This window comes from Anser brachyrhynchus (genome assembly GCF_964034855.1).
Source record: "Anser brachyrhynchus genome assembly, chromosome: 17".
In the NCBI taxonomy this organism is placed as follows: domain Eukaryota; kingdom Metazoa; phylum Chordata; class Aves; order Anseriformes; family Anatidae; genus Anser; species Anser brachyrhynchus.
The window spans coordinates 8,517,025-8,532,001 of NC_137710.1; the positions used below are offsets into that span (position 1 = coordinate 8,517,025).

The following is a 14,977-nucleotide window of genomic DNA, read 5'->3' on the forward strand; positions in this document are numbered from 1 at the left end:
GACTGTAAGGTTCCATTTACTTGTGGATGCTTGCTGACAGCACTGGGAAGGTTGTCTTCAGCTTGCCTTCCCTCCTTATTTCAGATATCCTGAGTGTATCCCCAGGAGTTTTGTCAAGTCATCAACAGTTTGTGTTCTTGCAGCTGGAGGATCTATTTTCACAAGCGTTGGTGGTAAGATGTGGGCTCCTGAGCTTAGTCTCCCTGCTAGGTATCATCACTGGCGTTCTACTGCAATGAGGAATCTGATTTTTTTTCTTTGTGGGTGCACTAATATGACAATGAATAGCAGATGTTATAGGTAAGATACTGAGCTTAAACAAGTATGTTGTTTCTCCAGCTGACCTTTTATAGCTGTCAAAGTGATTTTGTGTCCAGCTTATCACAGGTTGGGCAAATGGAAGCAGTGAGTCCTGCGGGTGAAAGGTTGACCTGGTAACAACGGGCAAGAAATACCACAGTCCTTGTCTGTTTCAGGTTTCAGCAGTGTCTTAGGGGAACATCCTGTCATCATTGCTCCCTTCCCCAGTGTCATCTCTGTGTTACTGAAGCACAGCAATGGCAGAATCTTGTGGTACAGGCTGACAGTGGGGGATTTGTTACAATGGGAAGTTATTGTGTTACAATTAGACCATCAGCTGAGCTGCAGAGGCAAAGACACTAACATTCTTTTACTATGTTTAGTATGTGTGCAAAGCAAACAGTAAGCTGTTACTCATGATACTTTATTTACTGATTCTTAATTGATTGCTCAAATCAACCAAACAAGCACACATCACAGCCCTGTGGTGCCATCTCTGTCGGGAGAGGTCAAATCTCAGTCATCTCTTGCCGCTCTTGCAGGGATTTCTCTATGTTCACTGCATCTAATGTTCATGACTCACTGGTCAAAATTTTTCAGTGGGGTGCTTTCACTTCCTTGTACCAGTGGGAGAAAGCAGTAGACCCTATACAAACATGTGACTGCTGTTTACTCTGGTGAGTAATTTCCTCTGTAAGGACTGCTACATGGGTGCTGTTACACTCAATTTGGTATTAAAGTAGAAAGCAAAAGGGACTAGGGGTAGGTTTGACTTCTTCATGAATCCTCCACCTCCCTTGTACACCGAAATAAAGAATCAGTTCAATATTTTGAAAAACATCCTGTACCTTTGAGGTAACAGAGAGGCTGTGGCAGAAACCATACTTCACTTTCATGTGTTGCTTGAATCCCTAAGACTACCTAGAGAGTAGCTGTCACTTGGCTAATAAATCTTAATTAACGGTATTTGGTGGGATCAATCATTTGTGACATGAGTTACAAGAATGTGTTGAAGGCTGTTGGTTTTGTTCTAGGAGAGATCTTTCAATTGGGTGCTTTTTATCCATGGTACACTCTTAGCAGTCTGTTTTACGTACTTCCAGGTGCCCTGTTTCATACGTGGGTTATGCAAGAATAGGTTGTGTCTTCTAATTACAATAGGTTGATACTGCAGTAACACTTAGTAGGTTTTCAGAATATATTTGAATTAGAAGATCCATTTCCTTTTGTTTCTCATAGAATTCAAAGCATGACTTTATTTTAAAAAGTAACCCTTCTCCCTTGGAGATCTCTGATTTTTATGTCAGTGACTCAAGATCACATTTGCTCAACTGACCAAAAGCCTTTTTTTTTAATTGTCAATCACCCAAACAGTCAGGCTTTTTCCTTTTTCATCCCTTGCCACTGATAATTAAGAGCATTTCAGAAGTGTTGTCAAGCAGAAAAATTTATCTTGCATGTGGAATTTTCTAAATAATCTGATGATACGTACGCTGTGTTTATTTTTACATCTTGTCATGTGGGAGATACCTTTTTTATACTACAAGGTGGCTGTTACATTTGCATATATATTGCACATTCATTATTCACTAATACATCTTTTGAAATATCCATGCCAACTCTGTAGGTTCCCTCCATTCCTCATTTTCCTGATGGTCTCTCATTAATTTTGGCCACACATAATGGTATTAACTAGCAGTAGAAGTTTATTTTTCTGACCTTCTCTTGTAAAGTGCAGAAAGTCTACCCATACTTAGGCATCCTTCAGTGTGCATCTATGAGACTTATTTGTTCACTAGTATGTGGTAAGTTCTCTGCTATGGCAAGAGTGTCTGTTTGGGTGCAAAGGTGTGTCAAGCTAGAAATGAAAGAGGGCTCTTTGGAGACAAGGCCTTAGATGCACAGAAGAAAAATCTGGTCACCTGCAAGTATCTAGTTTCCACTGTGCTCTAGAAAACTGTGTATGCCAAGTTGGCTTGAAGATTTTCTTCTTCGCAAATTTTACAAAAGTTGTTTGGAATCTCAGTGACATGGAGTTGACCATGAATACCAAGAGGACCTGGTGCTAAGCAAGCTTACAGAATAAATCATTGACTTGTTTTACAATGCAAAATAAAATAGAGGTGTCAGAACACAGGGACTGCTCCTTAGCAGCACAATAGAGGCTGAGAGGCTGCTTCTGTATGATCCAATCCCGCATAGAAAATCTTGTGTCTTTCCCAACTGTGACAGAGTTTAAACTGTTAAAGAAATTCTGATAATGTTGTCTTCTCTTATCCCTGTGAAATGCACACGTTACAAGCCAGCTGGGTCACCATGGTTTTCCTCATCCACTTTTGAACTGTGTCACCTTAGCCTGTTATATTTTTCTTTTATAATGTGGAGCAGTTTTCTATGATGTTCATAATTGGTGTCCTCAAGATGAATTCATCAAGGCCAGGGCTGATATGCCACTTCAGTAAGGTGGTCTGGTCTATAAAAGGAAGAAGCTGATAACATGTCTGAAAGAATCCCTGGTGGAAAAGACAAGGAAACGGTTATCCCCACTTTTCAACTGTTGGGTCTTTCTGTGGTTGTTCCAAGGATGGAAATCTTAGTGCGGTGCAGAATCCATGGGAAACAAAGGAAGTCACTTGCCTGCTCTGTTGTTTTTCAGATTTTATTTATAAATGCAACCATTGCCTCATTATATAATGACAGTAAACATGGCAGAGAATACCAGTGGGTATTCCATAATTTTAAGTACAACAATCAGGTAAACCAGGACCCACCTGATAAAAACCCATTCTCTCTGGTTTTTATTTTTGTTTCTTAAACATACACAGCACTTTAGAGTAAGCAACTTGCCCTGCCTCTAAAAAGCACACACTATGTATACACTCTCTAATAAGGGGATAAGTAAGCATAATAAAGGGACAAACAGGACAAACAATATTTTCTCAAGATCTCAGTGACTTTGTTGTTTTGGCATTCTGTTAGAAAGAACCTGTTGCTTTTGTTATCTGTCGCTGCATTTATTTTAATTTTTCTTCTTCAATTTTCTCTACCTCTGCACGTGCAGATTAACAAATTTGTTTCCTTGTCCTATGCAAAGTTCTGATACATTTTCTTATCACTGCATGGGTCTTTCTTCTTTCAGTACATGCCCTTTTCTCCAGCATAGAGATAATTAACTCTTGCAGTAACAATGAAAAAATGCATCTGATATCACTGTAGGAACTTTCACTGCTTGAAGTGGCATGCTAACAATTTAGCATAATCAGTGCTCCTGAAGTGCTCTCCTTGCAACATGCATGCTTTTTTCACTCTGGAGAGTGATTAGTCAGTTTAGCTTTGGGACACGAGTTTTCAAAAATTGAGTGACTTTTTCCACCCTGCCCTAACCCCAAACTGTGGTTGTTTGGGTTTGAGCTCTAAGTAACAGACTATGTTTTGACAATGTGTTGGTCAAGGCAAGGCACTTTGCATTACCTTGGGTTTGCTGAGCAGTGTGTAACAGGCCTTGGAGCAGTCACCCTACTTACTTCAGATCTTGGTTTCCACTTGGTCTAAAGTGATTTCCTCTAGAATTTGCTTTAATTACAGGCTCCAAAAGAAGAAGAAAAAAAAAAAGGCAAAATTTAAAGCATAGACAATTAACTTGTGCAGTCACATTTACGTTATTTGAAACAAAGGTTGAGTATTACTGGCTCTCTATCCCAAAAACACAGCCTTTTCCATAGCATCCTGCACTTTCATATATTCCAGATGAGATGGGTAGTTAGTGCATTGGAAACGGGGGTTGTTGCGGATATAGTTAACGAATTCTGGAGCTCCTGGTACGATGATATTGTCGGCCAGAAGAACTGAGCCCTTTCTCAGCAAGCTGCATTCCTAGAAAGAAGAAAAATTGCTTCATAGTGGCTGTTAAGTGGACATTGGCCTGAATGTAACGTGCTTTTGTCTTAATCATATCATACTCAAGTGCCTGCATCCAAAAACCCATTGTACTTTGGAAGTAAAAGGAAGAAAAGACATGGGAAAAGCTGAAAAACTCTATCCGGTCCTTTGTCGTCATGTTTAACATGCTGACTTTTTCTGTTAACACAGTCGGTGGAACACCAGAGATGCTGATAACATATTAGGTCATTCAGGTTCTGAAATAACAAATCAAGTGCAGTGGAGGAGTGCAGTTTGCTCATATTGTTTCCAACCATGCTGCTCATATCGTTTCCACTTTTTTTAATACATTAAAATGTTGTAGTAGCTCTTAAGGTCACCCAAGAGATTGGCATGTACCAGTCTGCTTTGGCTTGTCTCAGAACCACTAACTGAATAAATGAGACTTTCTGAACTTGTTTTTCTTTCATCTTGTGTAACTTTCTGCTGCTTTGTTCAGGAGCTGGGCATGAAGCAGAGTTTGTGCACAAGGAAGATCACTGACAGATTTCCATAAGGCATAATTATCTTGCAATAGTCACTTCAAGTTCAGTGTTTATCCTCAGAAAACCTACAATCCTAATTTTTACTGGTATTTTTGTCCACTAGAAGTTGCTTATCTGAGTTAACCAGCTCTTTTAGAACAGGAATTTTGAGGTTTATCAGGCCAGTTATTACCCTGTGGTAACAGGCAGCACTTATAGCTGGAACATGGTGGGTTTTGTCATTGCCAGCATTATTCCCAGCAGATAAGTCCTGCTGATGAGTGTGCTGCTGAGGCTGTTCAGCTTACTGCTCATGCCTCTGGTGACTGAACACCAGTCAGCACACAGAAGTGATTTTTTGGCAAATATCCTCTGGTCTGTTTCTATTGTGCAACTTACAGAAGCTTGAAGGTGACAACATGCTGTATTTCCCACCAGTCATAAGGATGTCAGGCTTTTCTAGACATGCAGGAAGGGGAATGCTGTCTGGGCCATTTGAAATACATACCAAAATTGCAAGTTAGTTAACATCTGAGAAAGCATGGGGACTTTTTTGTCATCTTTCTCTTCTGAATTTCGTAAGATTTTAAGCAAAGCAACTTTGTGTCACAGTTGCATCAGACTAACCACAAACTTGGAGCTAAGCTACATGTTTGTTTTGGTTGTGTTGGGAAGGTTAAGGTCTGATAAGGGTGCAGATATCTCTTCCCTTGGAAAGAGCTCAGTCATCCTTACACAGCCAGTATAAAAGAAAACATTCTCTGGATACACATAACTGGGGGGAGGGAACATTTTCTTCAGCTACTTCTGTGTAAATTCAATACTGGAAATTTGAACCCCAGATTTCAAACAGCTATCAGGAAGACAGGGGTGAAATTAAAAAACAGGAGAGCCTGGATGAGAAAATATTGTTATAGGCCTCAAGCAGGGGTCAGGAAGTAGATGGTGGGCTCTTAATGTAAGAGGCAGCCTCAAAAAAAAATGGATTTATTTGTGAAGAAAATAATTGCAAAATGGCACTTCCATCCAAATAAGCAGTTCTAAGAAGTTTTATCAGTCTGCAGTGCCAAAGTTAGGAGAGTATCTCTGTGTGCTGTGTTTATACATACAAATGCTGTGAATCTCATTTATTTAACAGTTAAAAATATCTTCCCTTCCCTGAGTACTCTAGAATATAGTTACCTCACGTCCAGTGCTACCCATCACTGCCTACTGCTGTTATGGACAACTTGTTTTGTAATGCTAGCAGTAACTGTTAAGGGGAGTTGGGAAGAAATTAACACAATTTTTCCACATGTAGGGCTGGAGATAGTTTGACAGCACTTCTCTAGCAAGTGCTTGACTGGGGCAGCCTGCACTCTTCTAAAGGTTGCTTTACAGCCAGTTAATTAGGTGGAGTAAAGGCTCCCAGAAAGATGATACCCAGCTGCACTACCCAAATTGTATGTCATCAAAAGGCTCTGCTGGCGTAGCAAAACCAGGCAGAAAAAGGGATACTGAAAAGTAAAAGGAAATTGTAGAGGTGGAGCTGGGATATGCGGGTCCTGAGTCTCACCTGCTCCCAGGATCAGGATGTTTTTGGGTCAAGTTTTCCAGTTTAGTGACCATGCAGATACTCCAGTGAGTGTAACATCCACACCCTGCTCTCCTGCAGCTGGGATTTCTACTGCAGACCCGTTTGTTCAGTAAACAAAATGGCTTAACACTATTTGCCAAGTCCTGAGCTGTGTACTGTGGGCAGTTGTCCCAGATAAAGGTTTGGGATCCTGTCCTCAAATCCTCTTTTTTTCATAAGGTTGTTATTTTGGCTGCTGTTCTTCATTTTACAGAGGATGAGGTTCTTCTGTTAGAATGTAGGCCTCACAGACATCTAGGTATTTGCTACTTTACTTTTAAGACAAATTGTGCAAACTGACCTGAAGCAGGATGGTGTCTGGTGTGTATCTATCTTTCCAGTGGTCCAAGAAGACAAAATCCAGAGTATCCACTTCATATTTTTTCTTCAGCTGAGGGATAATTTCCTCTGAAGGGCCTTCTATGAGTTTTACCTGAAATGCAAATCTACCTGATGAATTGTGAGCCATAAAGAAAAGTCACATGTCCCTCATTTCAAATTGTGGGAAGACATCAGTGATCCTTTTTATAGTTCAGTATAGCCTTAGTTGATCTGGTAGAGTTGGATCATGCAGACTTTTTTTGACAAATCAATCCACACGTGTTCCAAAATATTTTTCTTCTCTATTACTATTAAAAAAAAGTTGTCTGTTGTTTCTGTTGGATAATGTGATTTTTAGTGGAAACACGGGAATCTTCTGTTGAAAACAGAACTTTTATTATTTTTGTAGTTGTATCTCACTTTAAATAAGTAGTCCAAAGGGAAGCAGAAGAAACAACAGGTTAGTTTAGAATACAGCTGGAAGCTACTGTATGTCAAATTGATATGGCCAGTAGACGAGGCAGGACAGACTCTATTACATTTCCCTTACAGGTTTAACGGCATAAGTACTGTTAAACTGCAAAAAGTTGCTGCACCCTGACTTGTTAAGCAATTGCCATATTCTGTAAGTACAGGAAAAAAGTAGTAAGGAAATCTGTCTGGTTGATGACTCAGCTGATCAGGAGATTAATCAGATGCGAGAAATGCAATTTTAGATGTCACTGTTACTTCAGGTTCTCATCAAAAAGTTAACAAACACATTTGAAGATCTCATGGTGGGATTTAGTTCTTCAAGTTTTATATGTGTTGAAGTGAGTTGGTTAGTCAGTAGAGAGGCACTTCTCAGGCATGAGACCTGACTGGCTGAAGATGTCTGCTCTGGGCTGAGATGGATTATAGACTGAAAATACCTGCAGCTCAGCCAACTGTACAGGGAGTTGAGACACCTTGCACTGCAAAATTTAGATATGTATATTGTGACCAACTAGTTTTGGGCAAATACATCTTCTCTGAAGTCTGTTGCACATAACATAATGCAACTCTCTTCTGTGAGATTCTGTAACAAATTAGACTATACTTTAATTTTCTTTTGTATTCAGTAATCAGTGTTCACTGATCTGAAGGTTTTAGTTTACACACAGAAAACCAATACTCTAGCTTTTGAGAGGTAACGTTGTGAAGTTCTACTTCTGTGAGAGGTCAGGGACTAATTAGGCACAGAGCTAGTTAAATTAATAAGAGCTTGGTGCACGAGTAAAAGAAAACAAAACGTCTATGAATAAATGTGGGATAGAAATCATAGAAAGGTTCCTGATTATCAGGAGGAGTTGCCTGTGGGGTAGTCTAGTAGTTCAGTAATGGTAGTAAATCTTGCCAGTTTTGCAATGTGGTTGCTAATTTTATGGAAAGAACTGTGTGTGCTGATGTCCTGTGACTGTATTAAATGAAATAACTGACTCAGGAGCCTCCCTTCAGGTCCATATTCTTAGAGTCACCATGAGCTTTGAAAGTAGCTCTCAGCAAATGGCGTGTCTATTGCAATAACCAGTGAGTAGTCTTGACAAGCCTTGACAAGCCCAAGACTCTACTAACCCTAACCCTAACCCTGACCCCTAGCTGGGTCTGCATCATACTTGGGCCCCTGACTGGTGCTCACACGTTTAGCTCAATTCCACCGTGCAAAAGAGATGACGACTTTGGTCTTCTGTATGGACGATGATAGCTTTTCCCTGCTATCTAGCCTGAAGGTTACTCTGCTTGTTCCCAGACACTTATGGCGCTATACTTGCTTGACAAGTAGAATAACAAATTTAAACCTATTCGTGTTGCTTCTGTGCATAAAGTCCCACTCTCTATGTATTGCTTTCTGAGAAAAATGGTATTTACCTTATCTTGTACTCCAGCAAACTCAATCATCTGTTTAGCTATAGCTGCAAATTCTGGGTTGAACTCCACAGTGAGAAGACGAGCGCCTGCTTTCAGTAGCCGAGCAATCCTAACTGCTGAGTAGCCGCAGTATGTTCCCAGCTCCAGTGCAACTGATGGATTGATCTCTTCCACTGTCTTGTCTAGAATTAAACCTGAATAAATGAAAACAGGTTAACTTTGGACAAAATCAAGCTAGTTTGCATGCAGATGGGTAAATTAGGGACGAGAAATTTGCGAAGTCCATGCACTCAGGTGCTCGGGACATTAAAAATATAAGGGTTGATGTCAAATTGTGTACTGTTTCCTCTGCAAATAGGCTTGTCTATGATTAACTTGATCAGGGACATTCTAAGATTCAAAAGGCACACTTTCAACTAAAAAAATCTTCCTTAGTTTCACAATTTTTAAATATTTATAAGCGAGAAAGTGCCTGAGTTAACTAAAATATTTATAGTGTTACAAGGGAAAAATGCAATGTGTTTTCCCAAGAACTTATTGCAGAAACTGGAGGTGTTTGCGAAATATATAAATCCTGACTTCTAAGTGCTGGTATTTTGTTGCAGTGCTACATGCAGTAGTCTGATACAAAATGTCTCAGTCTAAATAGTTGTCTAAAGGGAAAAAGAAAAGTCTAGTTATAGGTTGCAAAGTATTTGAATTCACCTGATGAATTGTGGGACATAAAATACTTAATTGTTAACAAAAAATATTCTCAAAAGTGAGTGACGGTGTGCTATATCTAATCCTGAAAAAAAAAAGGAATTTAATTGTTCAAAAGCTGTCTGCTTTTACTTATATGCTTAGAAACTAGATAGCTAATCTTAAAAGTATCTGAAGGGATTTTACTCTGAGCCATGGACTTGCTCAGGGCATGTACACATTTCATATGTGAAATTTCCTAGGTGTCATTTGTTTATGCATAGTCTGATGATAATGCTTGCATCTTGAGATCATGTGGTTCTTCTAGAAATCTTCAGAACTAAAGGTGTATTAACTCTGATGGCTCTTCTCTCCGAGGAAATTTCATTTGTTAGAGCAAAATTAGAGTGAAATTATTAAAAATATAATCCCAAATGCTCAAAGTTTAGAGTTTTAGGATTTCCTACTTGGCCATTACCTACTGTTCTGTTGCCCTAACTACCCCCGACTGGTATGCAGAGAAGCTAGTTTCAAAAAATGTACCCCATGACAGAGAAGCATTTTTATTACAGCACTTGCAGTTGTACTTCATTAGGTGCATTAATCCCAGGCTAAGCTAAATTTCCCTGCAATTTCCTAGTAAGAGGTACTTCTGTGTCTAATTCATAAGGGAATGTGTTAACATTTTGCCATTACAATTTTTTGAACAGACTGTCATTTTCCTGCGGTTAAGAAAAAAAAAATGTTTTGTCCACATAGTTTCCTGTAGACAAGAAAAAGATGATTTACTTGCCTAGTAGCAAAAAGACCTGATAGCTGCTTTTGTGTATTACATGGGTAGGATCTTTCCCCTCAACAGTAACTTGTAATTTATACTTGCAGATACAAAATTCATATAGTTTAAAATACTTCCCATGATTGGTTGTTTGTTGTTTTTGTTTTTGTTTTTTTTCATATTCAGTATCTTTCTATTAAGGATCTAAAAGTCCTTGATGTAAGGAATTATTCCTCAAGGCCACCCTTTATGGGAAATAAGGCACAACATAATCATAGATTCTTTCCCATAACTTGTCACCCTCTGCTTACACACTTGCACGCACCACACAAAACTAGATTTGATCCTATGACTTCCTGGATTACTCACTAGATCCTCCTCCTCAAAGACATCTGCACAAGTATTCATTACTGTTTACAGAACTACTCTGCTGACCACAAGGCTGTTGTGGATGTGATTTTTTTTTTTCCCTCCCAGCGGATGGGAGTGACCAAATGAATACAATAAAATGTCCTATAATCTACTAGTCTTGAAGGATCTTCCAAGTGCTGATCCCTGCTGCAATTACCTTTCTCATTGCCAACATTCATGGCCCACTCTTTCTGGGAGCAGTACTTATCTATAGCGTCCATCACGCTACAGGGGTCCCCTCGGACTGCATTCTGCAGCACAAAATTTAAAATTCTCTGTTCTTTGCTCTGGTTCATGATGAAATTAGTTATTTTCTCCCGGATTATTTCATTCCAGATAAGGGCAGCAGTGCCGTTTCTCCTGATGAGCACCACAGAGAGCAACAAAATGAAAAGCAGGACGAAGACAATGAACAAAGGGACTGAAGAGCTCTCCAGCATCTGGAAGGAAAGAGAAAAAACAGCCCAGAGTTAAGGTGGCCCAGGAGAGAGCTATTGTTTTTTGTGAATATTAAGCTGAGTCACCCACAACCCACCACCCCGAACAGCAACACACACAGTTTAATTATGACATTGTACAGAGAAGCTGAACATGATTGTGTCACTCGATAATGGATGGTGCTCTGTGGCACTCCCTTTAGAAGCCAATTTTACAGGCAGTCAACAAGTAGCTTTATTTAATGCTCTGGTCCCTTCCCCCACACAGCTGCTCAGTCCTGGCTCCAAGCATGCCACTGCACAAGGAGCCTCTCAGCATCAAATCTGTTCTAACCGTCTTCAAAGGATTCAAAATCTTAATTAGACTCTGCATGCGATCTCACTCTTGTCATTTTTAAACACTGGAAAACTACTGAGCCTTGGTAAGAAAATATGGAACTTTTCACCCTTTATTTTTGAACAAAGCATCAACAGAAACTGGACAGTGTTAGGCACCATTCTGTTTGAAATCAGACTGCAGGTCAAGTTACTCCGTGGCATGCAGACCCCCTTTGCTAGCGCCTGCCCTTCTGGCGTGCTCTGCAGTGAAGCTGAGCTGGACGTTTCAGAAGGATTTGAGCTGCCTCCCTCCTCTCACAGCCTGCAACAGAGGTACCCAGGTGGAATAGTTCACAGAAGATGGTTGCCTTTCTCTTGCTCATAAACCTTTTGACACGAACCATCAATATGACACTTTTGAGAACAAAAGATGCTTTTTTTCTAAAGCAGAGAAGTTTTATCACTGGTTATAAAAAATGTAAAGCTAAATCCCTGAACCAGAGAAGAGCCCAGGTTCATGCAATTCGAGAAATGTAAGAGAAGGGAACGTTCTATTACTCCGACAGGCCAGCTCAAATTATCTGATGGAGTTGTGTCTATTCTTCCCCCTGAAATTTAGTGTCAGCTGCCAGTGCCTGTGTTTGCACAGCATGGGTCGTGTGTGCAAGTTTCTGTTCGTCTCTCTGAATTCAGGGCATCTGAACGTAAAGCTCAGCAGATGGGATGCATGTCACCCTGTACAGCTCAAGCAATAAATCCTGTCAAAGCCATTTACTCTGATGGATTTCAGACAAGCCAGTATAAAGAAAGGTGCATTTATTTCCATGCAGGAGTCACAGCACAAAAGATGTGGTAAGTAAGGGTTCTTAAAATTAAGGTATTGATTTAGCCTTTGAAAGAGTGCCAAACTAAGGGTTCTGAGTCGCCTGAGGCTTCTCTGTATGAGGAGTTCCTCTCATCCATCCCAAAACACGGCTCGTCTCTGCTGATGTCCCTTAGAACACCACATTTCCACTGCTGCCCACAACCAGGAGCTGACAGTTTTTTACTGGGAGGGCAGCACAGGTTGGAATGCACTGCAGTTAGCATTAGGATGAATGAATGCCAAGTTCGTTTGTTCTTGAAGTCTGATTTGGCATGTGAGCACAGGTCTAAAGGATTCAGAAAGTATTTCTTAACCGCAGCATGCTGGCTTGAGTCGCAGTGTTTTTTAAACTGTTATTTTTAAAGAACGTGACACTCAACACTTTGTAGTCTCTGCTTCTTTCTACTATGACTCTTCCTCTTCCAGCTTGCTAAAGATGGTTAACAGCTTCCACTTGTAATTGTATTAATGTTCCACCTACCTGGTGGAACATTCAGCAGAACCATTGCTGCAACTGGAGCTACAACATCCTCAAAAGTTTTGCCTAAATTGCCAAGACCAGAAGTAAAGGGGCTACATGCCTAGGCAAGGATTCCCCTAGATCTATTCCTACCTATTCTTGCTTCCTTTTTTTGTTTGTTTCCCCCAAAATTGTCCCAGGAAAGTCCTAAATTTTATGCGTGGTCAGACCTCTGTTCTGCAGTGGGACCTGGCACACACATCACCCATGGGAAAAATCTGCAGCACCTCCCTGAATTTTGAATCATCATGCAGAACACATTCCGAGTTCAGAAGATGACTGAGTTGCCATGGAGACATGCTCAACCTGCAGTACAGCTGATGTTTGTTCACCCATCTACTTATCTTAGTGGCACAGCAAGTATAATTTCCTTGGAGCAGTTAAAAGTCTATTTCTTTCAAACAGTCACCAATGCTAATACTTTCCTTTATAATGCTTTTTTTGCAAAGACTGACCTGACACTTCTTTTCAGGGCTCACCAGCATCATTAGCGCATGAAAATCTTGTTTCTTGGGCATTCTGAATTTTGTTTCCTAGCTAGTAGGAACCTGCTTCTTTACCTTAGCAGGATCATGAAGGTCTAGATGTCAGTTTTTCTTTTTCCCTTCTATGCACTAGTAGTTCTGCTGACTTATAAGTGCTAACTGTCTTGTGCCTTCCAGATAGGACTTCTGCTCAGGAAGAGCAGGGCTACAAAGATGGTGAGGGGTCTGGAGGGCAAGACACATGAGGAGCAGCTGATGTCCCTGGGTTTGTTCAGCCCAGAAGTGAGGAGCCTGAGGGAGGCCTCATAGCAGCCTGCAGCTCCGTCACGAGGGGAGCGGAGGGGCAGGCGCTGAGCTCTGCTCTGGGGACAGTGACAGGACCGGAGGGAATGGCATTGAGCTGGGACAGGGGAGGGTCAGGCTGGGTGTTAGGGAAAGGTTCTGCACCCAGAGGTGGTCGGGCACTGGGACAGGCTCCCCAGGGATGTGGTGATGGCCTCGAGGCTGCCAGAGTTCAAGAAGCATTTGGACAATGCTCTCTGACATGTGGTCTGATTTTTGGGTGGTCCACTGTGGAGCCAGGAGTTGGATTCAATGATCCTTTTTCATCCCTTCCAGCTCAGGCTATTCTATGATTCTATGGCCTTTCCAGTCCTTCTACATGAAGATGTTCCTTCCATATGACCTGTCCTCTAGAGATTTGGGTTGGGCTATGAAAATGTCACTGGTTTAATAGGAAAAATCTCTCTCTAGCTTTACTTGGCTTGTCTTTGTATAACTTTCGTGGCTTACTTGATTGGATGGCCGTTGTTGGTGGACTGGGATTACTGTGAAGAGTTGATTTTCTTAGTTTGTGGGATTTTTTGGAGTTGGTGGTGTTTGTTTTGGTTTGGTCTTAATACCTTAACAAAACGAACCTGCTTGAAGGTAAAAATCCGTCCCTCCCCTTTCATATTGCTTCTCAGGCATGCAATAGGGTAAGTCAGCAAACCAGATTTCCATTGTCTTACTTTCCCACACTGATACAGGTTTTATACACCAAAATTATAAAACATCCCAAGCTCAAAAGCCCACGTATTAAGGAAGGGCAGCTTCTTCATCATCTATAGCCTGTGAAATGCTATTTCATAACACATCTCTGTTACCCAGTACAGAGAAAACAGCTTGGATTAGGCCTGCTGATTTTCAGTAACTTCATCTGATCTTGAACACTTCACTTTCATGCTTACTTGGACAGCAGTATTTTCTTAAAGATGTTGTTGTTTTAAGAGAGTGAACTTAGTGGTGTAGAGCAAGACACCTCGTTTCAGAGATATATGACATGTTTTCAAAGGCATAGATTGTATGTAGGCTGCTGCCACCCTTAGCAGGTATTGTAGTGTGACATCCTGATACCAAGAACCAAGTAGCTTGACAAAAAAGTGTACTTTGGGATATACTTCTGAATCACACAGTGAGCCATTGCCTTCTGTCTCTTCTAGCCATTCCTCACTCAAAAATATGAGTAGGCTAACAGTCTTTTCAGCTTGTCTGTAAGGACAACAACTGCTGGTTCTGCTGGACCACCCACAAAACAAATTTTATATCTTCAGCTTTGAAATCTTATTGCTTGCAGTTTACCCAAGGATCCTCCTGGAAGGCAAAATACAGACCTGCCTTTCTCTTCATGTCATAATGGATCTAGACTGGTGAATGGCTGTTAGCACTGAGTTGTGTGCAAACTTTGTCTAACGTTCGTCGAGTAGACAAAAAAAGCCAATAAATGTAAACCCAAATGTTTATAATTTGGGGATGATCTTAGATCTAAAGCTAAAATAAGGAGGAACTTCACCTTGGCCATTCCTATGATCAAGTGCTCAGGAGGATCCATTTCTTACAGTGCATCAGTCAGATCTTTGGACTTCTGAATCCCTTAGTTGATGCTCCCATCCGCAACAGCAGAGCCCACCTGCCTCCACA

At 40.8% G+C, this 14,977-nt stretch overlaps 2 protein-coding genes across 10 annotated transcripts in view; one reads left to right on the top strand and one right to left on the bottom strand.

Moving 5' to 3' along the window:
* Window positions 1–3,925, top strand: part of ARVCF (ARVCF delta catenin family member) — a 275,731-nt gene extending 271,806 nt beyond the window's left edge. For 2 of the 3 annotated variants that reach the window (XR_013940399.1, XR_013940402.1), the window contains one exon: window positions 1–3,925. The gene's annotated coding sequence lies outside the window, so the exon portion shown is untranslated. The other variant, XR_013940400.1, reaches the window with a different exon arrangement.
* COMT (catechol-O-methyltransferase) overlaps window positions 2,944–14,977 on the bottom strand; it is a 27,185-nt gene continuing 15,151 nt past the window's right edge. For all 7 annotated transcript variants that reach the window (XM_080559816.1, XM_080559813.1, XM_080559814.1 and 4 more), the window contains 4 exons: window positions 10,551–10,833; window positions 8,527–8,720; window positions 6,620–6,751; window positions 2,944–4,173 (listed from right to left, as the gene is read on the bottom strand). In XM_080559816.1, coding sequence (XP_080415942.1) covers window positions 3,994–4,173; window positions 6,620–6,751; window positions 8,527–8,720; window positions 10,551–10,833 — 789 coding nt within the window. In that variant the 3' untranslated portion in view covers window positions 2,944–3,993. The remainder of the gene's footprint in view (window positions 4,174–6,619; window positions 6,752–8,526; window positions 8,721–10,550; window positions 10,834–14,977) is intronic.